The sequence below is a fragment of the Amblyomma mixtum genome, chromosome 2 (assembly GCF_055824585.1).
Source record: "Amblyomma mixtum isolate Tamu chromosome 2, ASM5582458v1, whole genome shotgun sequence".
NCBI lineage: Eukaryota > Metazoa > Arthropoda > Arachnida > Ixodida > Ixodidae > Amblyomma > Amblyomma mixtum.
The window spans coordinates 138,097,743-138,118,629 of record NC_143013.1 but is presented as its reverse complement, the minus strand read 5'-3'; the positions used below and the strand labels follow the sequence as shown (position 1 = coordinate 138,118,629).

Below are 20,887 nucleotides of genomic sequence, written 5' to 3'. Positions count from 1 at the left end.
CGTGTAGCCCCTATATCCTCATGTCTCGCAGTTCACGCAAGCCTTCGGTGAAATGGAGCTGGGTATATGTAGCGTGCTGGCCGGTCTCCTAACCGTCATGGCCGTCGGTGTGATGGTGTGGCTCCGAGAAAGACGTCGACAGCAGCGCCTCTTCCAGCGGTATGGGATACCGGGACCTGAACCAAGCAGCATATTGTTCGGGAACTGGAGAGACCTTTTAAAAGACCCTCGTAAGGTATGAGCACCGGATGAATACAATAATGCAGAGCGTATTGTGTTCTGCACCAGGAGATCAATCAATCAATCAATCAATCAATCAATCAATCAATCAATCAATCAATCAATCAATCAATCAGCCTTTTATTTTCTCTATACTAGAGAAGGAGACAGGACTGAAAGCTCGGAAGCTTGACAGAGGCCCTACCCCCTTTTTTCACGTTGGCATTGCATCAGACAAGCGGCAATAAATTCTGCGCTATACCTTATAGCACAAAAGAAGATAACACACCTTGGGAAGGAAACACAAAAAGTACCAACACAAAAATACATGCAGCTTCATCACACAAACATTTTCAGAAAAAAATTCTTAACAACAGTACTTGAATGCTGGAAAGGGTCAAACATTTCTTCGTTGAATTTATTTAATAGCACTGGCAGCGTATAAGAGATAGATTATTCTGAGTAATATGCTCTAGGTGTAGGAACTAGCCCCATTTCTTTATTTCTGGTTTGTATAATATGGGTGTTTTTTGCAAGTTCTGACAAATTACCAACATAATTTTCATGGCTCCGCGAAGTACTTCTAAATCTCATTAAAAGTCTGTATTCGTGTAAAGCGAATACGGGCAGGATTTCGTATTTTAAAAAGAGGTCACTCGTAGGGAGACGGTAAGGAACACCAGCAATGCATCTCGCAGCTCTTTTTTGGAGACGATGCAACTAGGTCACGTTAGTGATACCAGTGGTACTCCAAACGATAATACAGTATTGTAAGAGCGATAGAACAAAAGAAAGCAGTTATTGGTCAGGAGCAATTTCCTCGTTAATAAGCCACCTGAGAAAAGAAAGCCAATTCCCTAGTGCGCGGCGGACAAGGCAAATTACAATCGTGCAGGCGGTCACAATGACGCAATTCCATGTCCATGGCTCAAAAGAATTATCATAACTGGTACAACTGCCAAGTAAAGCTACCTTGGTTTCAACGAGAACGGCGTGTATGTATCCTTCATGTTGTAAGTTCGCGGGTGGCTGTGGAGCCATTCTCTTGTAGATTTCTGTTGATCATATTTTAAGGAAGAATGGCGCAATGCTTCGACTTCAAAAACTTGTTAAAAAAAGCTTGGTGCATTTTAAGAGTGATTGAATACAAGTCTAGAGTTAACGCCACCGCATGGAGCGAAAAAAAGAGCAACGTTAATCCGGCAAGCGGTGCAGTCTAGCTAAACTATGAGGTCTCTGCTGCAGCGTCAATCCATTGCAACTCTCGAATTCGAAGTGATCGTGGGAGTGGCCGCGATCTGAATATTTGTCTTGGCTTAGGTGGTGTCGTCGGCCAAATTGCAGACAAGCTACTGCTTATTGGCTGGCTCATGGAAGAGCTTCTCTCCCTTGTCGCTTCACTCCATGCGAGCGATAGTCAGCTGTTTTCTGCGGTTGGCGGTTGAGAGCAAGCAGTCCCCTTACAAAAGTTTAACAGTCAACAGAGTGTCCATAGACTTTTGTCTTCAGAGTCTATAGACCTTGTATAGAAAACTCCTGCACACAAGTCTATAATCTCGTTAAAATTTAAGCAGTGCTAACTTTTAGGACGAATACACAGAGGACATGACAGGACGAAATAATAATTTTAATTTTAACGAAAGAATATGCATAACCAACTAGCCCCGCAACGTGTTTTACAAGTCTATATACAATACAAATCTTGTAGACAGTCAATAGGTAGTCTGTGGTCATACACTTTTACATATTTTAATAGACAGTTTATAGACTATGAATTTACACAGGGAAATATAGGTATACACACAATATTTATAAGAATCGGCCACATGAGATTGCGTGGGAACCCTGTGGGCTTCCTCTTACGCAAGGATCAAATACTCGTAGCATCTGAAATGTCGTTGTCTTGGCTATTCTTTTTTTTATTATTATTTTGATTAGATAAATCGCATTTATGCCTAGTATTTAGCGCTCGCTGACTGGGCATTCCGTAATTAGCACGCACATTGGCTGGGTCCCGCCGCGTAGCCTCTCATACACTACACTAACTAACAAACTGCGGCGGCTTCTCCAATCCACCGCTGAAAGACCAAATCACCTGGATACCAGCGCAGTCAGGATTCCACTAAGGGCAACGAAGTCGTGGATAGCATAGCTCGAGGACATACAAATCAAGCAGGCTACAAACAGTAACGCCGCTTCTCTAGACAGCACACCAATACGTACGGCCTGCAACACCAGATTACAATAATTTTGGTCAACGCTCCAACTCCTCCCCCCACCACACAAGGGGCTGAGAGCACAGGAGGTTAGTAAGTAGAGAGAACTCCAAAGGAATGCTTTCGAAAATTTACATAAATACAGCATAATCTCTTAACACTACAAAGAAGCATGCTCGTGGTGCGACGAGAGACCCACAGTATACCACGTCACGTGGGGCTGCAGGGGCGAAAAATGAAACAACCTGCAAACACACTGCACGAAGGAGCGGTCGGAGGCCGCTCTGTCCAGCTCTGATCTGATGATCCGGCGTAACCTGGTTTCTCAAGCAAGAGAAACAGCCATGACCATTGGTGTCCTGAAATAAGCAGACCACCAGCTGCAGAGGAGTTTTGAATCGTCATTAAATGTTTTTACTAATACTACTACTCCCGTGTAGCCAGCATTGCGTTAAATGTTAAGTAAAGTTTTCTGACGTCCACATTTATTATGTGCCTGAGTATAAACCACAAAATCATTGATTAATATGTTTTCCAATCTTCACTGTTTTCCCACTGCAGATGACAGGCAAATGGATCCAAAAATACGGGAGCTTTTTTGGCATCTACATCGGAGAACTGCCGTGCATCATATTGTCTGACCTGGAAATGATTAAGCACTGCTTTGTCAGAGAATCTCATATTTTCCGTGATCGGATGCCTATGATACTCGAAGTGGAAACTTTCAGAACGAGCTTGGTGGGACTAAAAGGTACAGATTATTGTAACCGGACGCTGGTAACATTACCAGTTCTTCAATTACTCATAAGTTCCTTTGTGTTTTCTTCGATCTATACAAACCGTACTTAGTAGAGTTCTCAAACATCAGGCCGTTCACTAAATACTACCGATTGAAAACGATGAAGTTTGTCGTAATGAAATCCGACATCTCATGAAATGCGCGGCAAAGGCGCTGAACGGCAAAAGGCATAAAACTGCATGTGAAGTGGGGTAGTGAAGCAATTTCTTCTCAGAATGCACTCAGGAACTATCCACGGTGCATTTTGTCTCCGAGTTTAATTCGCTGCAAATGGCTTCAAATGAACGACTTGTACACTCTGGGCACACACATGCATTCATACAAACGCAACAATGTTTGCGCTTTTTCCAGCCACACGTCGGCTGTTGCACCGAGCGCTCTGAAAAAAATTACTCGAAATAAGGTGGTTGGGCTGGAGCGAAAATTTTTTTATAGAAACAATCAGCCACGGCAGACGCCACTTAAAATAATAACGTAGATATTTTCAGGCTAAGTTCTTAAGGTGGGCTAGTTAACTTCTCAGTGAACGCAGTCTGGTAGTTGGTCTCAAGGGGGAGTTGGTAGTCACTTATAATCCTGAATAAACAGCGCGAACGAAGACGAGCACAAAAGACAAGGAAACGGACGACACAGCGCTGACTAACAACTGAGGGTTTATTGCGTATCATACAAGTATAAATACATAGAAGCAGGTAGAGAGGGAAAGATACACACAAAGTGCAAAAAAACATAAAAAAACATAATTGTGACAACAGCAACAGAAGCGCGCTAGAAATCAGCGGAGATTATCAGCCCCCAGGAGTGACAGCTCTTTTTGCAGTAGTGTTAGCGAAGGAGTGCGGATACATGCATTTCCCTGCTTCAATATGTTGTAGGCCTCGATAATTTCCCTTGCAGTTTTTTCCCGATTTTTGGCAATGACCTTAGTTTCATGATATAGCGGTACGCACTGTTTTTTCTCTTTCTACCGCTATATCATGAAACTACCGCTATATCATGAAACTAAGGTCATTGCCAAAAATCACGAAAAAAGTTCAAGGGAAATTATCGAGGCCTACAACATATTGAAGCAGGGAAATGCATGCATCAGCACTCCTTCGCAAACACTACTGCAAAAAGAGCTTTCACTCCTGCGGGCTGATAATCTCCGCTGATTTCTAGCGCGCTTCTGTTGCTGTTGTCACCTTTATGCTTTTTATGTTTTTTTGCACTTTGTAAACCTTTCCCTCTCTGCCGACATCTATGTATTTATACTTGCATGATCAGCAATAAACCCTCAGCTGTTAGTCAGCGCTGTGTCGTCCGTTTCTTTGTCTTTTGTGCTCGTCTTCGTTCGCGCTGTTTATTGAAGATGCTTAACCAACTAGCCCACCAAAACGTGTTAGAGTCACTTATAAGGTGATCCACTATCAGTTTTCGGAAGGAAGTAGTCGTCAGCAGGAGAAAATTCGGTTCTTGCATGAAACACCGAAAGTGAGCTCATGAGGCACGCAGGAGGTGCAGGACGCGCCAATTTCAATTGTCTGCGCTGTGTTAACACTGTACGCGATTTTTTTGTTTGCTTCGTGACATGGTGTAAGAAAATATAGTTATCCCCAAATACCGGGCCGTCATTTTTGGGAGCGTTTTCTGCAATGAAGCACTGCCGCCCGCGTCCACATCAGCGAACAGCTAAGACGCGTGAATAGTAAGTTTAACTGAATGTGGAATATTTTACTATTTATTGATGGCATTTAACTTCTCGTGATTAGTAATATTCATACCGGCTTTCCGATTCTCAAAAATCCTATTCTCGGCGGCTCTGTCGCGCAAAAAATTTCTCGAAAGGACAGACGTCATATCTAAACAGCGCAGTTAAAGAGCGCACTCACTTTGCAGGTCATTTGCCGCCACAGATTTCCTAATATGTGCCAGAGGATGCGGGAGTGAATCCGAGCAGTGTCCGCCTTGTTCAAATGGGAACAAAATACAAAAACGGGCATGTGTTGCGCTATGCGAGTCCACGTTACAGAGCCGCCCATTACGCCGTCTTCTATAACGCATGTGTCGTATTGGAATGTTAAGTTAAGCATAACATGTCATAACATAACCTAACATCTCCAAGCACGTGGCACATTTGGGTGCGTAGTAAGATAATCATGTCGAAGACGAAATGACAATGCCCACCGTTCTCGCGCAGGAGACCAATGGAAGAAAGTGCGGAGCGTGATGAACCCGAGTTTCTCGGGCGCCAAGTTGAAGCTGATATCGAAAATAATGAACGGCTGTGTGAACGACATGCTGGAAGTGCTGGACGAACGGCTGGCGAAGAGCGAGACCGGCGCGGACGTGTCACTCATGACCCAGGGGCTCACCATGGACGTCATCGCAAAATGTGTTCTTGCATGGGAGGTGCGTTGTTTAAAGCAGCCCGTTCTCAATCATTACTTGCTTTTGCTTTCTCGAAAAGAAAAACGCCTTGGTGTTGCATTATAATACTTCACAAAATAAGAGAACAATGCAAGGCGCGCTGCGCTGGTTTTGAAAGTTTGGTGTAAGATTTGTTTTGTAATGAGCATTGGCGCTCTTGCTGTCAGTCGATGAGTGCTACCTAATTGTCGTGTGTGGTGGAAGAGTTTAAAACAGAAAATCTTGGTTTACACGAACCATGGATAAGAATTCTTGAGATGGCATATCTGTAAGAGCAAGATAACGGCACTCACACATTCGGGCTGATGGAGTGATCTACCGTTACAACTCGCTGCTAACGAGAAGCTGTATTTAAGGAACAGATCGCTAATTCAGATAATAGGCGGCACTAAACATTCCTCTTCGTGGAATGATTCTGCGGCGGAGTGGTGCGTTCTTAAAGAGAGGGAGCGGGGGGGGGGGGGGGGGGCACCGAAAAATTCATGGTAGTTAAGAAGGCGAAAACAATAATCATGCTTACAGCTCCGTTCTCTCTATAACACAGGAAAGCTATTGCATTCATAATGCAGAATCCTATTTGCATATCGTCTTTAAATTAAACCGCCTGCACTATTTACCCCCAGTATATCACTTTTTGAAATAATAGCTTGCAATATACTTGCAAAGGGGGGTAGGCGACGAGAAAACGCTGTGAAATCACTACATTCTTTCCAGCACCTACGGTAAGTAATCCTTTTGCGTTATTTTTGTTTGCAGTCTTGACAATAGTTTCACGCTCGGGACAGTAAAGAGCCTGATCGCGCTTTTTGTTTGTTATTGGCAACCTATAGTACGGGCCGCGGCCATTCACTCTAAAAGCGGTTTCCTTTTTTGTTTCCTTTCTTTCATTGCGAACAAGGCCCCTGTAGCTGTGCCAAAACGTCATGAACGTACCCGACCAGAGGGGTTTCCGTGAAACCCTCGATTTCGTAAAGAGTCTAAGAAGACAGAAAAACATCGCAGATCTACTCTGACTGCTTTGCCACTGTTTTAAGGCCTGGAATATTTCATGAGTAGCAATGCTTCTGTAAATGAAAGACATGCAGGGAAAGCAACGCCAGTGGAAGCCAGAGAAGTAAAGTGGCGCAGAAGCAACGCGCGGAATATTCCAGGCGCTTGTCGCAGGAAGAGAGCTGGCGGGCGGTCTCATATTAACGTTATCAGCAGCTGGTTAAGAGTATTGAAATAACTAATGCAAGCCTTACTCAAATCCTCAAAATACAATGCCTGATGCAAATCCGCCCTCAGCGCAAGCGTGTTCTCAGTGAATCTAACCAAATCGTCACGAAGCGAGTTGCCTGAAAAAGTTAAGTAATAACCTAATGACACGCCGCGGGGTCTCAGTGGTTAAGACGCTCGTACACTGAGCCGAATTACCCGAGTTCGAACCCGACCGCGGGAGCCGAGTTTCCATCGAGGGGAAATAAAAAAGGCGACCGGATACTCTATGATCCCCAGGTGGTGTAAATTATTCCGGACACCTCCACAACGGCTCCCCTCTTTCCCTTCTTCTTTAACCTTCTCCTCTATCCATTCCCTTAAAACGCAGTATGGATGTCCACGGAGATTAGACAGTTACTGCATCATTTTCTGACCTGAAAGACGCGGGTTCGATCCCGGCCGCAGCGGTCGAATTTCGATGAAGGCGAAATTTTGGAAACATCAATAACCCGGAGAGTTGAGCTAGTTGGTACATACTGCTGGGAAAAAAAAAAGCGCTGAGACGAGGGACAAAGAAAGAAGAAGACAACAGGACCGGCGCATGTACAGTGCGATGTCAGTGCACGTTAAAGAACACCAGGTGGTCGAAATTTCCGAAGCCCTTCACTTTAGCGTCTCTCATAGCCTGAGTCGTTTTGGGACGTTAAACTCCATGCACCACTATTTCCTTTCCGCAAAAACTAATTCTCGATTTAATAACTTTATGATACAGCTCGCTTAATTGGTCGTCCTCAAGTGTCCCCTTTTTCGCATCGTGTGAGAGAAAATGAGCTGGTCAGGTGCGTGGACAGAGAAATAAAGTTTACGCGAGGGCTTGTGCAGCTGTAGTCACATTCGATATTGAGATGAGGTGCTCTATGGCAGTTTTTGTTTGAAAGAAGGCAGCAAAAAAAAGCCACATCTGGCCGTTTGGTCCTACTGTCTTCACTCTGGATTTTACAGAATAAAAATAATCGCCAACCTGGAAAAAATGGCTGCTTGGCTGACATAAAGCGACGACTTTCATATTGATTCCGACTGTGCAAGGAAGCCCCAATTTCAAATTCTAGTGAAGGAACTTCAGTGCCCACATGACATGTTCGGCCATGAGATTATCATCCACGATCAGTATGGGTGACTATGCCGCACCGATGCGTCAGACACATATTGTTTGTGTCCGTCATCGACGTGTTGAATGAGTCGTCTCGCCCAGAATACACCAAACAATTTTGACCCTACGATGTTTAAGGTGGATTAAGGTGACGCCCCGGCATCTTTACAAAGTTGTGGTCCATAAGCGACCACCCACTAGCCTTATCTGATATATCTGAGTCACGTTGCAACAAAGAGCGGCAGACTGTGCCGGACAATAAAACTCGATGGCGGCGAGTTACATTGCCGCCTTCGAGGACGAAAAGGCTGAGTGATCAACGTGGTTTTCAGGGTTGCCTGCCTTCTCCCTATATGTAACAGTAGTGGTGCGGTTGAGGCACCTTTTTTTATTCCTTCAAAAAACTCCTCCAACTACACTCTGTCGTCACCGCCGCGCAGTAGTTTCAATTACACATGTATTGTTCGGAATTTTCTGTATTTCTTTTGGTGTATATGCAATCCCTTCTCCTTTTCTTCAATTTATCCTTGACATTTCAGTGTTTTTTTTTTCCTGCTGCAGTATTTAGATAGTTATTACGAATTTGTAACACGTAACAAAAATCCTGTAACTAAAATCCTAAAGTGCAGTTGGAGGAATTAGCCGGTATTAAATGGGATGTCAAAGGGCTCAGTGGGGTTAACAGGAGAGACGAGGCGTATACAGTACTAAAGGGCGGGCACGTACTGTGCTATCATGGATTAGCAGATAGGCGAGAACTAGGTGTGGGATTCCTCATAAACCAGGATATAGCTGGCAACATCGAGGAGTTATACACTGTAAAAAAAAATGCTCCTCAGTACAGAGAAACCCGCTGGTAATGCGTTCCCGGAGGGTTTTCCGCAACATGAATACAGCGACTCCGTCCGACGGTTGTCACATTCTTGGTAACGGAAAGTTACGCTATGCTATGAACGAGAATGAAATCGTTTCTTTGCAACGAATGCTTCTGTTGTGTTCTTATTAAAGGTCCCGTAATGTGTATGCATACTTCCTCCGTTCACTTGGAAGTCATCTGATCTAGAACGGAAATAATCTGCATTGTAATTATGTACTATCGAGAGCAAAAATAACAGACCCCTGCCAGCGCGTGCCGATCCGCGCCAAACTGCATGTGAGCACCGCCTGACGAAGCGCTCCTAGTGCCGAGACCAGCGCAGTGGCGTGCGCCCATCTCGAGGAGCGCTACGCATTGCGTGCCACTGCGCTCGTCTCAGCATCTGGAGTGCTTCGTCAAGCGGCGCTTGCATGCAGTTTGGCACAGATCGGCCCGCGCTGGCAGGGGTCTGTTATTTTTGCTCTCGATAATACTTTCAGTAGTACATGCACATGCATCTGTGTATAGCTTCTGCCCAGAACGTTCACTGCAGATATAGCAGTCCAGAGGCCGAGGAAATAAGTATTATGTACAAGACTTTCATGCATTTTATGTATTGCACACGTACAAAGAATGCAACTTAGAATGAAAGAGTGGCAAGTGTTTGGTTGAGTACAAATACATACGTTTTATTTTCATGACAAATTGCACACATTGTACCTCTAAAAATTGCTTTCGGATCCATCTGAAAAGATAAAAAAATCCTCATTTAGTAGCCACACAACACCTATTATAAATTTCACAAATACATTTGAACCATCCGCTATTGAGCAATCGGCTTTCGTAGAAGCTTGTAAAAGCCATTTACTGAGAACCAAACCAACATGATTCATTGCCTAAAATTTATTTCTCATAACAGTAAACAGCAGAAACCACAGGGCCAGGAAGAAGCAGACAAAATGCGCTTACTCGGACACCACTGTGTGCATGAAAGTCTTTACGGTTGTCTACAATTTTGTGCAAATATAAAGTAGCTAAGGATGGGTGCCAAATACAATTCAATGCAGATGCCTTTCATTACATAGTACCCAATGCACAACTTAGTGAGCAAGGAACATTGGTAACATCTGAAAAAGGCCAGACACTTGCCCACAAGCATGATGATGATTGATTTTTGATGGCGCGAGGGAATCTGAGGACAAAGAGCACCATGGCACAAGGTATTTTCTTCATCTCAAGGTGGGGCAACGAACCATTTGGCAGGCATTTCACCCTAAAGGAGACGAGCACCAGGTGAGGAGAAAGCTTGTACCCATTGGATTGGTGGTTACCCATCACTTCCCCACAAGCAATCAGGAAGCATACTTCCCCGAAACCTTATGCTTTCAGTCATAGTTTCCATTATCTCAGCATCTGCACGAAAATGTACTAATCTCTGATGTCAGTGAAAATGCAGCCACAGGTGCTGGTTGCAGCTCACTAAGGTATTCAAATATCTCTGCAGTGCGCCTCACGAGGAACAGATGCTTAAGTTTCCACAAAGGGCTCCTTGCAGAAATTTAACCGAAGGCCGCTGCCATGTTAACCTTTTCAAAATGATGGCCCAGAAAGACAAAGTGTAGTCATAAGTCTGATGTAGAAAAAGGATGAAGGCATGAATCTTTCAGCTTCTTCAACAGCTGTGATGTGTTTGTAACTGGTATCGCTTGGTTTGGTTATTAGGGTTTAACGTCCCAAAGCAACTCAGGCTATGAGGGACGCCGTGTTGAAGGGCTCCGGAAATTTTGACCACCTGGGGTTTTTTAACGTGCACTGACATCGCACAGCACACGGGCCTCTAGAATTTCTCCTCCATCGAAACTTGGCCGCCGCGGCCGGGATCGAACCCACGTCTTTCGGGTCAGCAGCCGGGCGCCGTAACCACTGAGCCACCGCGGCAGGGCTGTTGCTGGTATTGCTTCGCACAGCTTCAGTCTTCCCTTTGACATTTCGTGAAATCATTCCATATCTGTGAAAGATCTCGCTCGCAAACATTTTGGTTCTAATGAAGGAGCAAAAAAGACCCATGTCCTAGGCCTTTTTTTGTGACACTAAAGGAAGGCTCGCTTTTAGGGTCATTATTGCGAAGAGGTCCATGTGGCAACAAACTTTGAAACAATTTCTGCAAGAGCTGAGTGTTCTGAAGCCTAAGAATTTCTCATGAGGCGCCCTGTAGATTGAGTGCTCTGAAGCCTAAGAATCTCTCATGAGGTGCCCTGTAGATGCATCAGAACACCTCAGTAAGCTGTTACTGGGTCCTGTAAGTGCTATGTCATTTGACATTAAGGGTATGTACTTTTCCTCGACACATGCAGATTGCTTGCGGAGGAAAGCACAAGAGTCTGGCCATGCTCAGCTGTTACCTTTGCTTCTTTTTTGTTGAGTTCTGCAGTGAGTACTACGTAATGACAGAAGGTATCTGCATCGGCTCATATTTAACATCTGTCTGTGCGACCTCCATCTTGCACGACACGACAGGCAACTCCATAATGCCCTTCATGCACCGAGTGTCAGTGTGTTCTGTCAGCTTCCTGGTCCTGTATTTTCTGTTCTTAAAGTTATTACTGCCTTCATTCTCCACTCCATGAAGCCTGAATGTGCTACACTGGGTTGCTCCACGCGTCATGCAGTAACCTGGCCATTTTTTTCATACATCGGAGGCACTCAGGTCGCAAGCCATGCTTACTATATTCAGCAGATAAGTGTACATGTGAGACATATCATTTATAACCAATTTTAACAGTGGTATTTCGTGCAAGAATATCTAAATGCTACTCAATTTTTGCTCAAATTTTCAGATACACACTCTTATTCAGATTAAAAACATAATTTGGCTACTGTGCTCTCGTGATGCCACGTCTTGAGTTTGCATCAGTAGCTTAGAATAGTGCCTCTGTTACCTCTGGCGATGAAATCGAAAATGTTCAGCAGAAGATTGTATGCATCCTTTGTGATAGATATATTGAGCGCTGTCGTTTCTAAGACCACGACTTTCTTCTAGCAGACCTTGGTATGTCTACTCTTTATGACATGGATTTTCTACATAAAGTTGTGCTCGGCTCTATTGACTGTGAGCCGTTATTGATGTCACTGCGATTTCGTGTGCCTCAGGGAAAAACCACCAAATGCTATGATAGATTTTATCCTGACATGCATGCCATTTCACCAATGACTCGTTTGCAAATAACACAATTCAACTTTTTATGACACAGAAATATTTGCCTAATTTGCTGTTTTCATTGTTTATTCATTATGCTTGTTTTTCTTTACTATTATTATCATCGTATTTGTGACCATTTTTCTGTATTATGTCTGTTCACGTCATGGTGTTTGTATTGACTTAGTGTGCACTCGTTTAGGCCAATTGGCTGTTCAGGCACATTTAAAATAAAATATCTACCTATCTATTTAAGCAGAAGCACAGCACCAAAGTACTCACCAACTGTTTGAAGCACTGTGCGCAAGCTCTCGTGCCGACATGAATACAGGTACTTTGGAATGCACATTGTCCAAGTCTTCATCATGCCATGCCGCTCCGACTCTCTGGTAGCAAAATTTTCCACTAAAAAAAAGAGCAATTTTGTTTATGTTAGACTAGTAATATTAAATTTTACTATATACTAGGTACTTCTCATCATTCTACCCCAGACTAAACCATACACCAGTGATCATCATGTTTTAATTTTGTTGTATATGATCACAAAATGTGGTATAATTAACATGTTAGAAATTCTGGTCAAAATAAATCTGACAAAGTATTGTTTAAAAAAATCTGGGCACAAGGAAGAAGAAAGCTAGCCAGATAGCCTGGACGAATGTTTTCAGTTTCATGCAAGCATCAGTACCCTTGCACACAAAATGTACAATTTAGTGGGTTTACCCTTCGAGAATGGAATTTCGTGCTGCAACCATCTAGCAATGCGAAAAAAATTTTTAACTTCCATTCCAGACAAAGGAAAGAAAATTCCTCTGGTTTTTCTTCACAAGCCTCTGCAAGTATACAATTCAGTGAATCTACTCTGCAAGTACGTGAACCTACCAGCACGAGACAATGACAAGAAAGGAGACAAAGCAGGCGCTGACTCGCAATTGAAGTTTATTGAAGTAAACAGGGAGTACATAGAAAAGCCAAACAACACCACAAACCACACAGTTACAGATATGCTATACCACAACATGAGTAAAAGATCGCTCTTAACTTTCCTCTCATTTAGATAGTCCAACTCGTTGCATATGAACACGATGGACAGCACACTCACAGATTTGTCACCGAGTCATAAGATGTGTCTAGCCTCGATAATTTTCCGGTTAATCTGCTCCGAATGTATCGCCAAAATGAGTGTTGCCAAAAGGAATGGCTAGCAGCCTTCACATCCTTGCGATGTACAGATAAGTTAGAACCCCTACCAATATCCAAATATCTCTTGTGCTCCCGTAGTCTTACATTCACACACCTTCGAGTTTGACCAACATAAACCCAACCCCAAGATAACAGTATCCGATACACCACATACATTTTACAAGGCACATATGCTTTTCCCGGACCAAATTCACAAAATTATTCTTAACAATTTTACAGTTTGTAGACAACTTATTAGGGGCCAAAAGCACCATTTCTGCGTCATACATTCTGACCACATTTTTCAAATTGTGCGACAATCTACGTATGTACAGTAACACAGTCGATCTTTTGGTATCTCGATGGCTGGCCCTGGCCGTATCCTGCCAATCCCTGTGAAAGGGTTTTAGCTTTAACATGCTAAAGAGAAGAATGGCGCAGCATCAAGTAATAAGGACAGCAGGACAACAAGCACACGCACAAGTGCCAACCTTGGAGTGTATACAGAATCCAAGAGCACGTACTTGACAATAAGCACTGGCAGTCAAGGAAATGAGAAAACACTGATTTGAACATGCAAGATTGAATGAGCCCGACCCTTGACTGCCAACGCTGAATGTCAAGCACATGCTCTTGGATTCTGTATCTGCTCCAAGGTTGGCACTAATGCGTGTGTGCTCTCCTGCTGTCCTCGTTACATGATGCTATGCCATTCTTACCTTTAGCATGTCTGACCAACTTGATCAATCTTATACGCTCAGCTTTAACAATTTATCACACACTCCTGCAATAGCATGGTTGGGGAATAATGCTTTCGTAAGCCTTAAAATCTGCTCATGGAGACCACTTGTCATGCTGTGAAAGCATCACTTCATCAATACCGAGCCTAGCCTAGATGACGCAATGCTATCTTTCACTAGCTTAGAATAGTTCGGCCAATAGTCAAGTAGCTGCTTGACACTCCTGGGTGAATATCGGCAGCATACATGGCATGTGCAGAACATCAAGGTGAAGCCCAGAAACCACAGCTCTTTTTGATGGGACATTTCCTCTAAGGAAATGCTAAGTTAAAGAAAGGCCTTGCTCCTTAAACAACTTGACAATATGCACAGGTCCCACACTATCGCAACCTTTTGTAAAAGACCAGAAAATCAGACGCAGTGAAAGATTTTCCCCCAGCCCATGCAAGTTCTTGGCAATCACTCCATCCACCCTGCTTAAGAGAATATTACTTAGCAAAGAGGCATTCAGTCGATACATATACTAGACTTTTGAACATATGCCGCACAGCCATACTCCAGAAACATGCTCTTCAAATAAAAGGAAGTAAGTCCAAAAAAAGACTACTACGCACCTGTTCCTAAACACAAGCTCATCATTGTGCTCCGATATACACATTCACAAGCTTTTCATAAGGTCCTCATACGGGATGGAATAAAATAGTTCTACATCGACACTAACCACCAGACAATCTGCTGGATTGCCATTCTTCAGATACTCAACCACGCTGCGAATTGAGTACAAGAAACCGATCTTCAAGATGCGAAGTAGACAAATGCTTTTGCAAATAACCAGACAAAAGTTTGCAAGAACCCTTTTCTGAAATTCATCTGAAGAGCATGCTAGTGAATAGCATTTATTTTAAGAGCATGGCTGTAGAGTACTGCAGTGTGGTATGTGTTCAAAAATCTGGTATATGTAGTGGTTCGAAGATGGGCCTTGTGCTAAGAGATATTTTAAGTAGGGTGTATAGAATGATTGTCAAGGACTTGCATGGACTGGGGGAAAAAATCTTTTGCTATGTTGATGATTTTCTGGTCTTTTACAAATGTTCTGATAATTTGGGATGTGAGCATATTCTCAATCTGTTTAAGGAGCAAGGCCTTTGTCTTAGGTTTACCTTGGAGCAAATGTCGCCACAAAAGGAGCTGCGGTTTCTGGACCTTACCTTGATAAGTTGATCTGCACACACCATGTGTGCTGGTGATATTCACCCAGGAGTGTTAAGCTGCTACTTGGACACAGGTTGGCTATTACAAGCTAGTGAAAGATAGCATTGGACTGTCAAGCCTGGACTCAGAATTGATGAAGTCATGCTTTCTTAGCATGACGACTAGTTTCCAAGAGTACATTTTAGGTTAATGAACGCAGGATTTCCTAACCATGTTATTTGCAAGAGCATACAATAAATTGTTAAGGAAGCCGAAAGCTTTTCACGGCGACCGGCGCAATCAGGCCGGGGCCAGCCAGCGAGATGCCAAAAGACCGGTTGTGTTACCGTACATACATAGATTGTCGCACAAATTGAAAAATGCGGCCAGAAGGTATGATGGAAAAGCGATTTTCTTGGCCCCTAATAAATTGTTTAAAATATGTAAAATTGTTAAGAATAATTCTGTGAATGTGGCTAGAGAAAAGTACACATGTGGAGTGAAATGTATATGTACCTTGTAAAATGAACATGGTATCAGACCCTGTATCTTGTGATCGGGTCTATATAGGTCAAACTGGAAGATGTATCAATGTAAGATTACAGGAGCACAAGAGGGTAGGGGTTCTAACTTTTCTGTATATTGCAAGGGATGTGAAGGCTGCTACCCTTTTCTTTTGGCAGCAAACATTTTGGCAGTAAATTCAGAGAAGATTAAATGGTCGATTATTGAGGCTAGACACACCTTACGACTCGGTGACTAATGTGCAAGTGTGTTGTCTATCGCACTAACACGCAATGAATTGGACTATCTCGATCAGGGGAATGTTCAGGGGCATTGACTCATGTTGTCATGTATGCTTATTTGTAATTGTGTGGTTTGTGGTGTTGCTTGGCTTCTTCATGTATTCCCTATTCACTTCAATAAACTATGGCCGCGACTCAGCGGCTGTCTTGTCTCTTGTCTAGTCTTTCGCACTGGTAGATTCACCATGATATCTCACCTGTGCAGAAATCCAACACGACATTTTCCTCTTCACACTTGAGGTTCAGTGCATAATAAGGCCAACGCCAGTCATCCGCAAGAAAAGTTCATGGCTCCATTAACACCGCCTCCTGCTTACAAGACACAGTGCGGCATTCATTGTAGATTCTACCTGCAACACAGAACGCAGTTTTAGTTTGAGTGGACTAAGCTAGGAAAGCAGCACAAAATATCGACAGCCAAACGGCCGAGCTGAAAGAAATAGAGGGTAGCGTAATAGTGAATATACTGATATAGTTTTGTGTAACATCTTCTATTCATATAAAATGTACACTTTTTTTTCTTATGTTGACGCCTGGGTACACTATATTGTGCACTTATTGCATGGGCCCGAACTAGCAGCTTGCTAAGGGCCCAGATGCTTTTATCACCCTGTTTGTATAACCTTCATCCAAAGTGAATAAACTGATACTGATATTGCATGCAAGATATATGCATGATATATTGTGATATTCAACACTGCTACCATTGGCTTAGCCAACTATTTATGCATAACAAAAAATGCAGTATCACATAAATACTGATACAGTACTATTAGCGTTAATATTAGCAGTGCAGGTTCAATGAAAAAAAAGGGGGCCTAGTGCTAGCTGCCATTCCCACAGCAGGCTTGTGACCAATCGCCAGTTTAAAGGAAAAAGGAATGACTGAAAAGGGAGAGAGCCAGTAGGAAGGAAGACGGGCATAAAAGGACTTAGGAGACAATAGGCAGGCAAAGTTATTTAGACAGCAACCACAAAAGAAACATTAACACCCAAGTAAAGATGTACAAGACCAACCATACCATTGTGCACAGTGGATAACTTGTTAACCTCATTTAGCCCAAAATATATTTTCATATATACTTGTCCTATTAAGTGATTACATTCATTAATAGCATAATTAACCTCATTTAGCCCAAAATATATTTTCATATATACTTGTCCTATAAAGTGATTACATTCATTAATAGCATAACTGACCGACTGAAACCAAAACAGGGGTGAAGGGCGGTGAATGAGCCCTAGGCGTGATGCTTTTGCCCTCCTAGTGGGACACAGAAGGATCATTCAGTCGAACATCGGGTCTTTGAGATTAATATGTAGTTTAATATTAGCAGAAAAATAGAACAACAAAGCAAGCAATGTAGCTGATCATTGTTCTATGCACATGAGAAAAAAAAGCATTATGAATAACCAAGTATGCAATGTTTGTAGCTGCACATTTCTTCACACACATGTCTAAAACATATGCGCATGATTTGCCACAAGACAGTGTCTCGTTTAGATAGGGTACCTGCTATGGCAGTAGTGCACAATCAGGCTGGAATGAAATGCAAACAGCGCCTATGAACAAGACAAAATATTTCACCTGTGTGATTTCAGCTTGAGTATGCAGCTAGCCTGATTCCTGTTTCTGGTTAAGAGATCTACCTAATACACATATATGAACCCTTTCTAAATGTATACCTCGCTGCAAAGTAGAAAAGTACTGCACATGTATGTTCGCATTTCGTTCCGGCCTAACTGTAAATGCATAATGTGTGTCTAATGCTCATCATTATCAGTCAAGGCTGTCACTTCCAACACCAAGCAGATACATGAAACCTGCAAAAACTCCTTGAAGGCAAGAGTCTGGAGACAAGCTTCTAGACCCACTCTGAAGGATGTAGATTTGGTGTTTAGTGTGGCATATAATTACTTCTGCATTAATAGCGAGCATGTAAGGCCAATACAAGGTGCTTCTGAATTTGGTCGCCTAAAATTTGCTTGGGAGAACGCAAAATAATGCTAAAGAGCAATCTATAGACACAATATTGCATGCTGAATAAACAACAAGAAAAAAAGAAGGCAATGCTCTGGAAGCACCTTCAGTCATTCAAGACAAAAATGATGAGGCATGCTGACGCTGCTGCTTGAACAATAGAAAAAAGCCACTACTGCTTACTTACAATAAACGCTTTCTCTGAGCAAGCAATGAAAGAGAGCTGTAACTCATGAAACCTCTCGTCATTCTTTTTACAAAAAAGGAATTTAAAAGGTTGCAATGCAAGAATCCCTGCCATAATAGTATTCTCCTCACACTTGGGTTACACAAGCCGAGGCTTTTAACAGCATGGGTTTTTGCAAGTGTTCATTCTGAAGCATTACCCGGTTGAAGCGACACAAAATATTTACTTCCCCATGAACCTGTGCGTGTAGCATAATCACAGAAAATATTTTTTACGCTGGACAGAAATACAACAGCATAGTGGCGTAACTGACACACAACAGGCTTCGGGGACAGTGCAAGACAATGATCTGAAATCCTACACAACAGACCTGCGACATTACAATGGCTAAATCCTTGATAGTAGTATTTAACAGCCATCTAAATGCTCGTGCGCAACAGGTGGGAGCACTATACTGCGAAGCAACAGTAAACCTTTGCCACTAGTCTAAACAAAAGTGCGCCTCATTGCGACTTCCACTAAACTTTTTTGCTCCCAGTGCAACAAAGCAAGTACACAGGGGGCTCGAATGGCAACGATACGATGTGCTAGGCTATCATGTCATCATCTTAACATAAACAATGCATGTGGTCTCTGTTCCGGACTGCCAATCAGCCTCGAGAAGACAAAGATGCTTATAAAAAAAGAACAAAGCAACAAGCTCTCAAACCTCACAGTGAACATAGAAGTAGCAGAACCATGTAACCTAGCCAGTAGTTCGAAGCTAAGCAGCAGAAGAAAATATGTTAAGGCCAGGACTGAGCAAACAGAAAATCATGGAGGAAACCTAAAAGCAGCAATAAGCAATGAGAGTGGAGTTGCCTTGATGTTCATTGTCAATACCTACTGCTCAAAGTAAAGGAAACCAGGGTATAAGAAATACAGGATTTCATATTATGCTTTGAGCAAATGCAGTGAGAATGAAACAGGGTAGAGATTTGTCTTACAACATTTTCACTCTTTACTTTGCACCTGAGGAAAATAAATTTGTGTGCAGTTCACCTACTGCTTGGCACTGTCCTAGAAGGAATGAATCCAGGTCTCGAAAAGTCTACAGAGAGAATACTGATGCTGCATGTGCATTTCTCTCTAGACTCCCTCGTTTATTCCTTCCCTTAGGTTCAGGAGTCCACCGAGAGAAGTGAGACAGTTACTGACCCATTTTCTTTCCTCAAAAACCAATTTTCATTTCATTTCTCTGAACTGTCCTGAAATGTGTATAAGTTACCAATTTTTTTAGTGCCCAATTACATACTGTAATTTTTGCAAGGAATATGAGGTTGATGAACAGAAAAAAAAATGTCTGGAATGGTACCTTTGGTAACTTGGCACCTGGACAAACAGCTGACCCACTGGGCGTCCCCAGGGGCTCTGCTGCGAGGCGTCCCTAGCAACAGTAGCCGGTTGTCCAGATCCAAAGGAACCACGCGAATGATTACCGAAAAGTTTAAGGACAGCAGATGCTCGAAACTAAACAGCTTTTCAACACTGTTACAGTGGGATGAACGGTTCCAAACCTCTAGACTATACCTGGTAATAAATAAATTACCAGAAGACCATCTCGAGCGCAGAATGATCTCAAATAGAGTTCAGTAAAGCAGAAAGTTGGGCTAGTTGGTATCGATCCATCTAAAAACGGAGCACAGAAAAACACGCAGAACACAGGGAGAGCGGACAGGACAAGCACATTCAACACGCACTACCAGCATGGACAGCTTGTGCTTAATTGAATCGAAAAGTTTACGCTGACCGACCAATGTTACTTCAAATAGAGACAGAAAGCGCATGCACGTTGTGCTGATGTTACCGTGAACATAACATGCGACGAGACACAGGGTTACAATACAAACAAAAAACCGCTTTCAAAATTTGAGAACAAATTGCTCACCTTCTCACAAGTTCACGAAACCGGAGACGATGCCGTGTGGCTGCCGCCAGTCACTCGTGATGCAATGCAATGCCGCTGACTTTCCTTGAGCAATTTTCAGTCGATTAAACTTCGAACTGTTCGCACCGACCACCGTTCACCTCACCAAGCATGTGTGCACGGAGGAAGTAAAATTCATGCGGGCAAGTCAGCCGCGCAAAACTCCGAGCACGATGCCATTTGCAGAGCTATGGTGTCTAGCAGAGCTGCACGGGAAATTCATAGCCCCATTCGCGTATTCGCGTCCGCAAAAGCGCACCACCTTGAAAACATATCAGATGTATTTAATTTTACCGTAGCTTTTTTAGCTGACAACTTGAATGGTTTTACATATTAAAATTTTATTTTCGTTTCATGAGCGTTGTTACCACAAGAGCGCAGGGCATGCAGCTTGGCCGTGACGAGTCGAAGCGCTAGCCAAGCCCGCAGTCGGAACCATGCGCGGAATTGCGGAGTATGTGTGGTGTTGAGTGAACAGGTGCTTTAGAACGGTTTTTGTTCTTCCGTGTTCGCTGCGTGCGTCCTGCGCGCTGTATTGTCGTTACGGTGTGTGTATGTGTGCGGCCCGGTGTTGAGTGAACAGGTGCTTTAGAACGGTTTTTGTTCTTCCGTGTTCGCTGCGTGCGTCCTGCGCGCTGTATTGTCGTTACGGTGTGTGTATGTGTGCGGCCCGTACGCCGCATTGGAGTGTACGACCGCTTGCTGTCCCATGCGGCATCGATGCATAGTAAAACGACCGTGCAGAATGTGCGTCACAATGACAGTGGCCCTGCACTAAAGAGGAGACGA

The 20,887-nt window shown here is 43.2% G+C and overlaps 1 protein-coding gene and 1 long non-coding RNA gene across 5 annotated transcripts in view; one reads left to right on the top strand and one right to left on the bottom strand.

Annotated features, from left to right (window-relative positions):
* LOC149361070 (cytochrome P450 3A40-like) overlaps window positions 1–20,887 on the top strand; it is an 80,375-nt gene that overhangs the window by 45,484 nt on the left and 14,004 nt on the right. For both annotated transcript variants that reach the window (XM_089569449.1, XM_089569448.1), the window contains exons 2-4: window positions 32–235; window positions 2,997–3,186; window positions 5,414–5,625. In XM_089569449.1, the coding sequence (XP_089425575.1) occupies window positions 53–235; window positions 2,997–3,186; window positions 5,414–5,625 (585 nt within the window). In that variant the 5' untranslated portion in view covers window positions 32–52. The remainder of the gene's footprint in view (window positions 1–31; window positions 236–2,996; window positions 3,187–5,413; window positions 5,626–20,887) is intronic.
* On the bottom strand, window positions 9,529–20,410 carry LOC149361071 (uncharacterized). 3 transcript variants are annotated; one of them, XR_016288902.1, is made up of 6 exons: window positions 20,060–20,410; window positions 19,487–19,558; window positions 16,162–16,314; window positions 12,328–12,450; window positions 9,999–10,122; window positions 9,559–9,594 (listed from the first exon to the last, which is right to left on the bottom strand). It is a non-coding gene; the product is annotated as an uncharacterized LOC149361071 (long non-coding RNA). The 3 variants fall into 3 exon arrangements; XR_016288900.1 differs by lacking the exon at window positions 9,999–10,122 and having other exon boundaries at window positions 9,529–9,594; window positions 20,060–20,395; XR_016288901.1 differs by lacking the exon at window positions 9,559–9,594 and having other exon boundaries at window positions 9,601–10,122; window positions 20,060–20,400.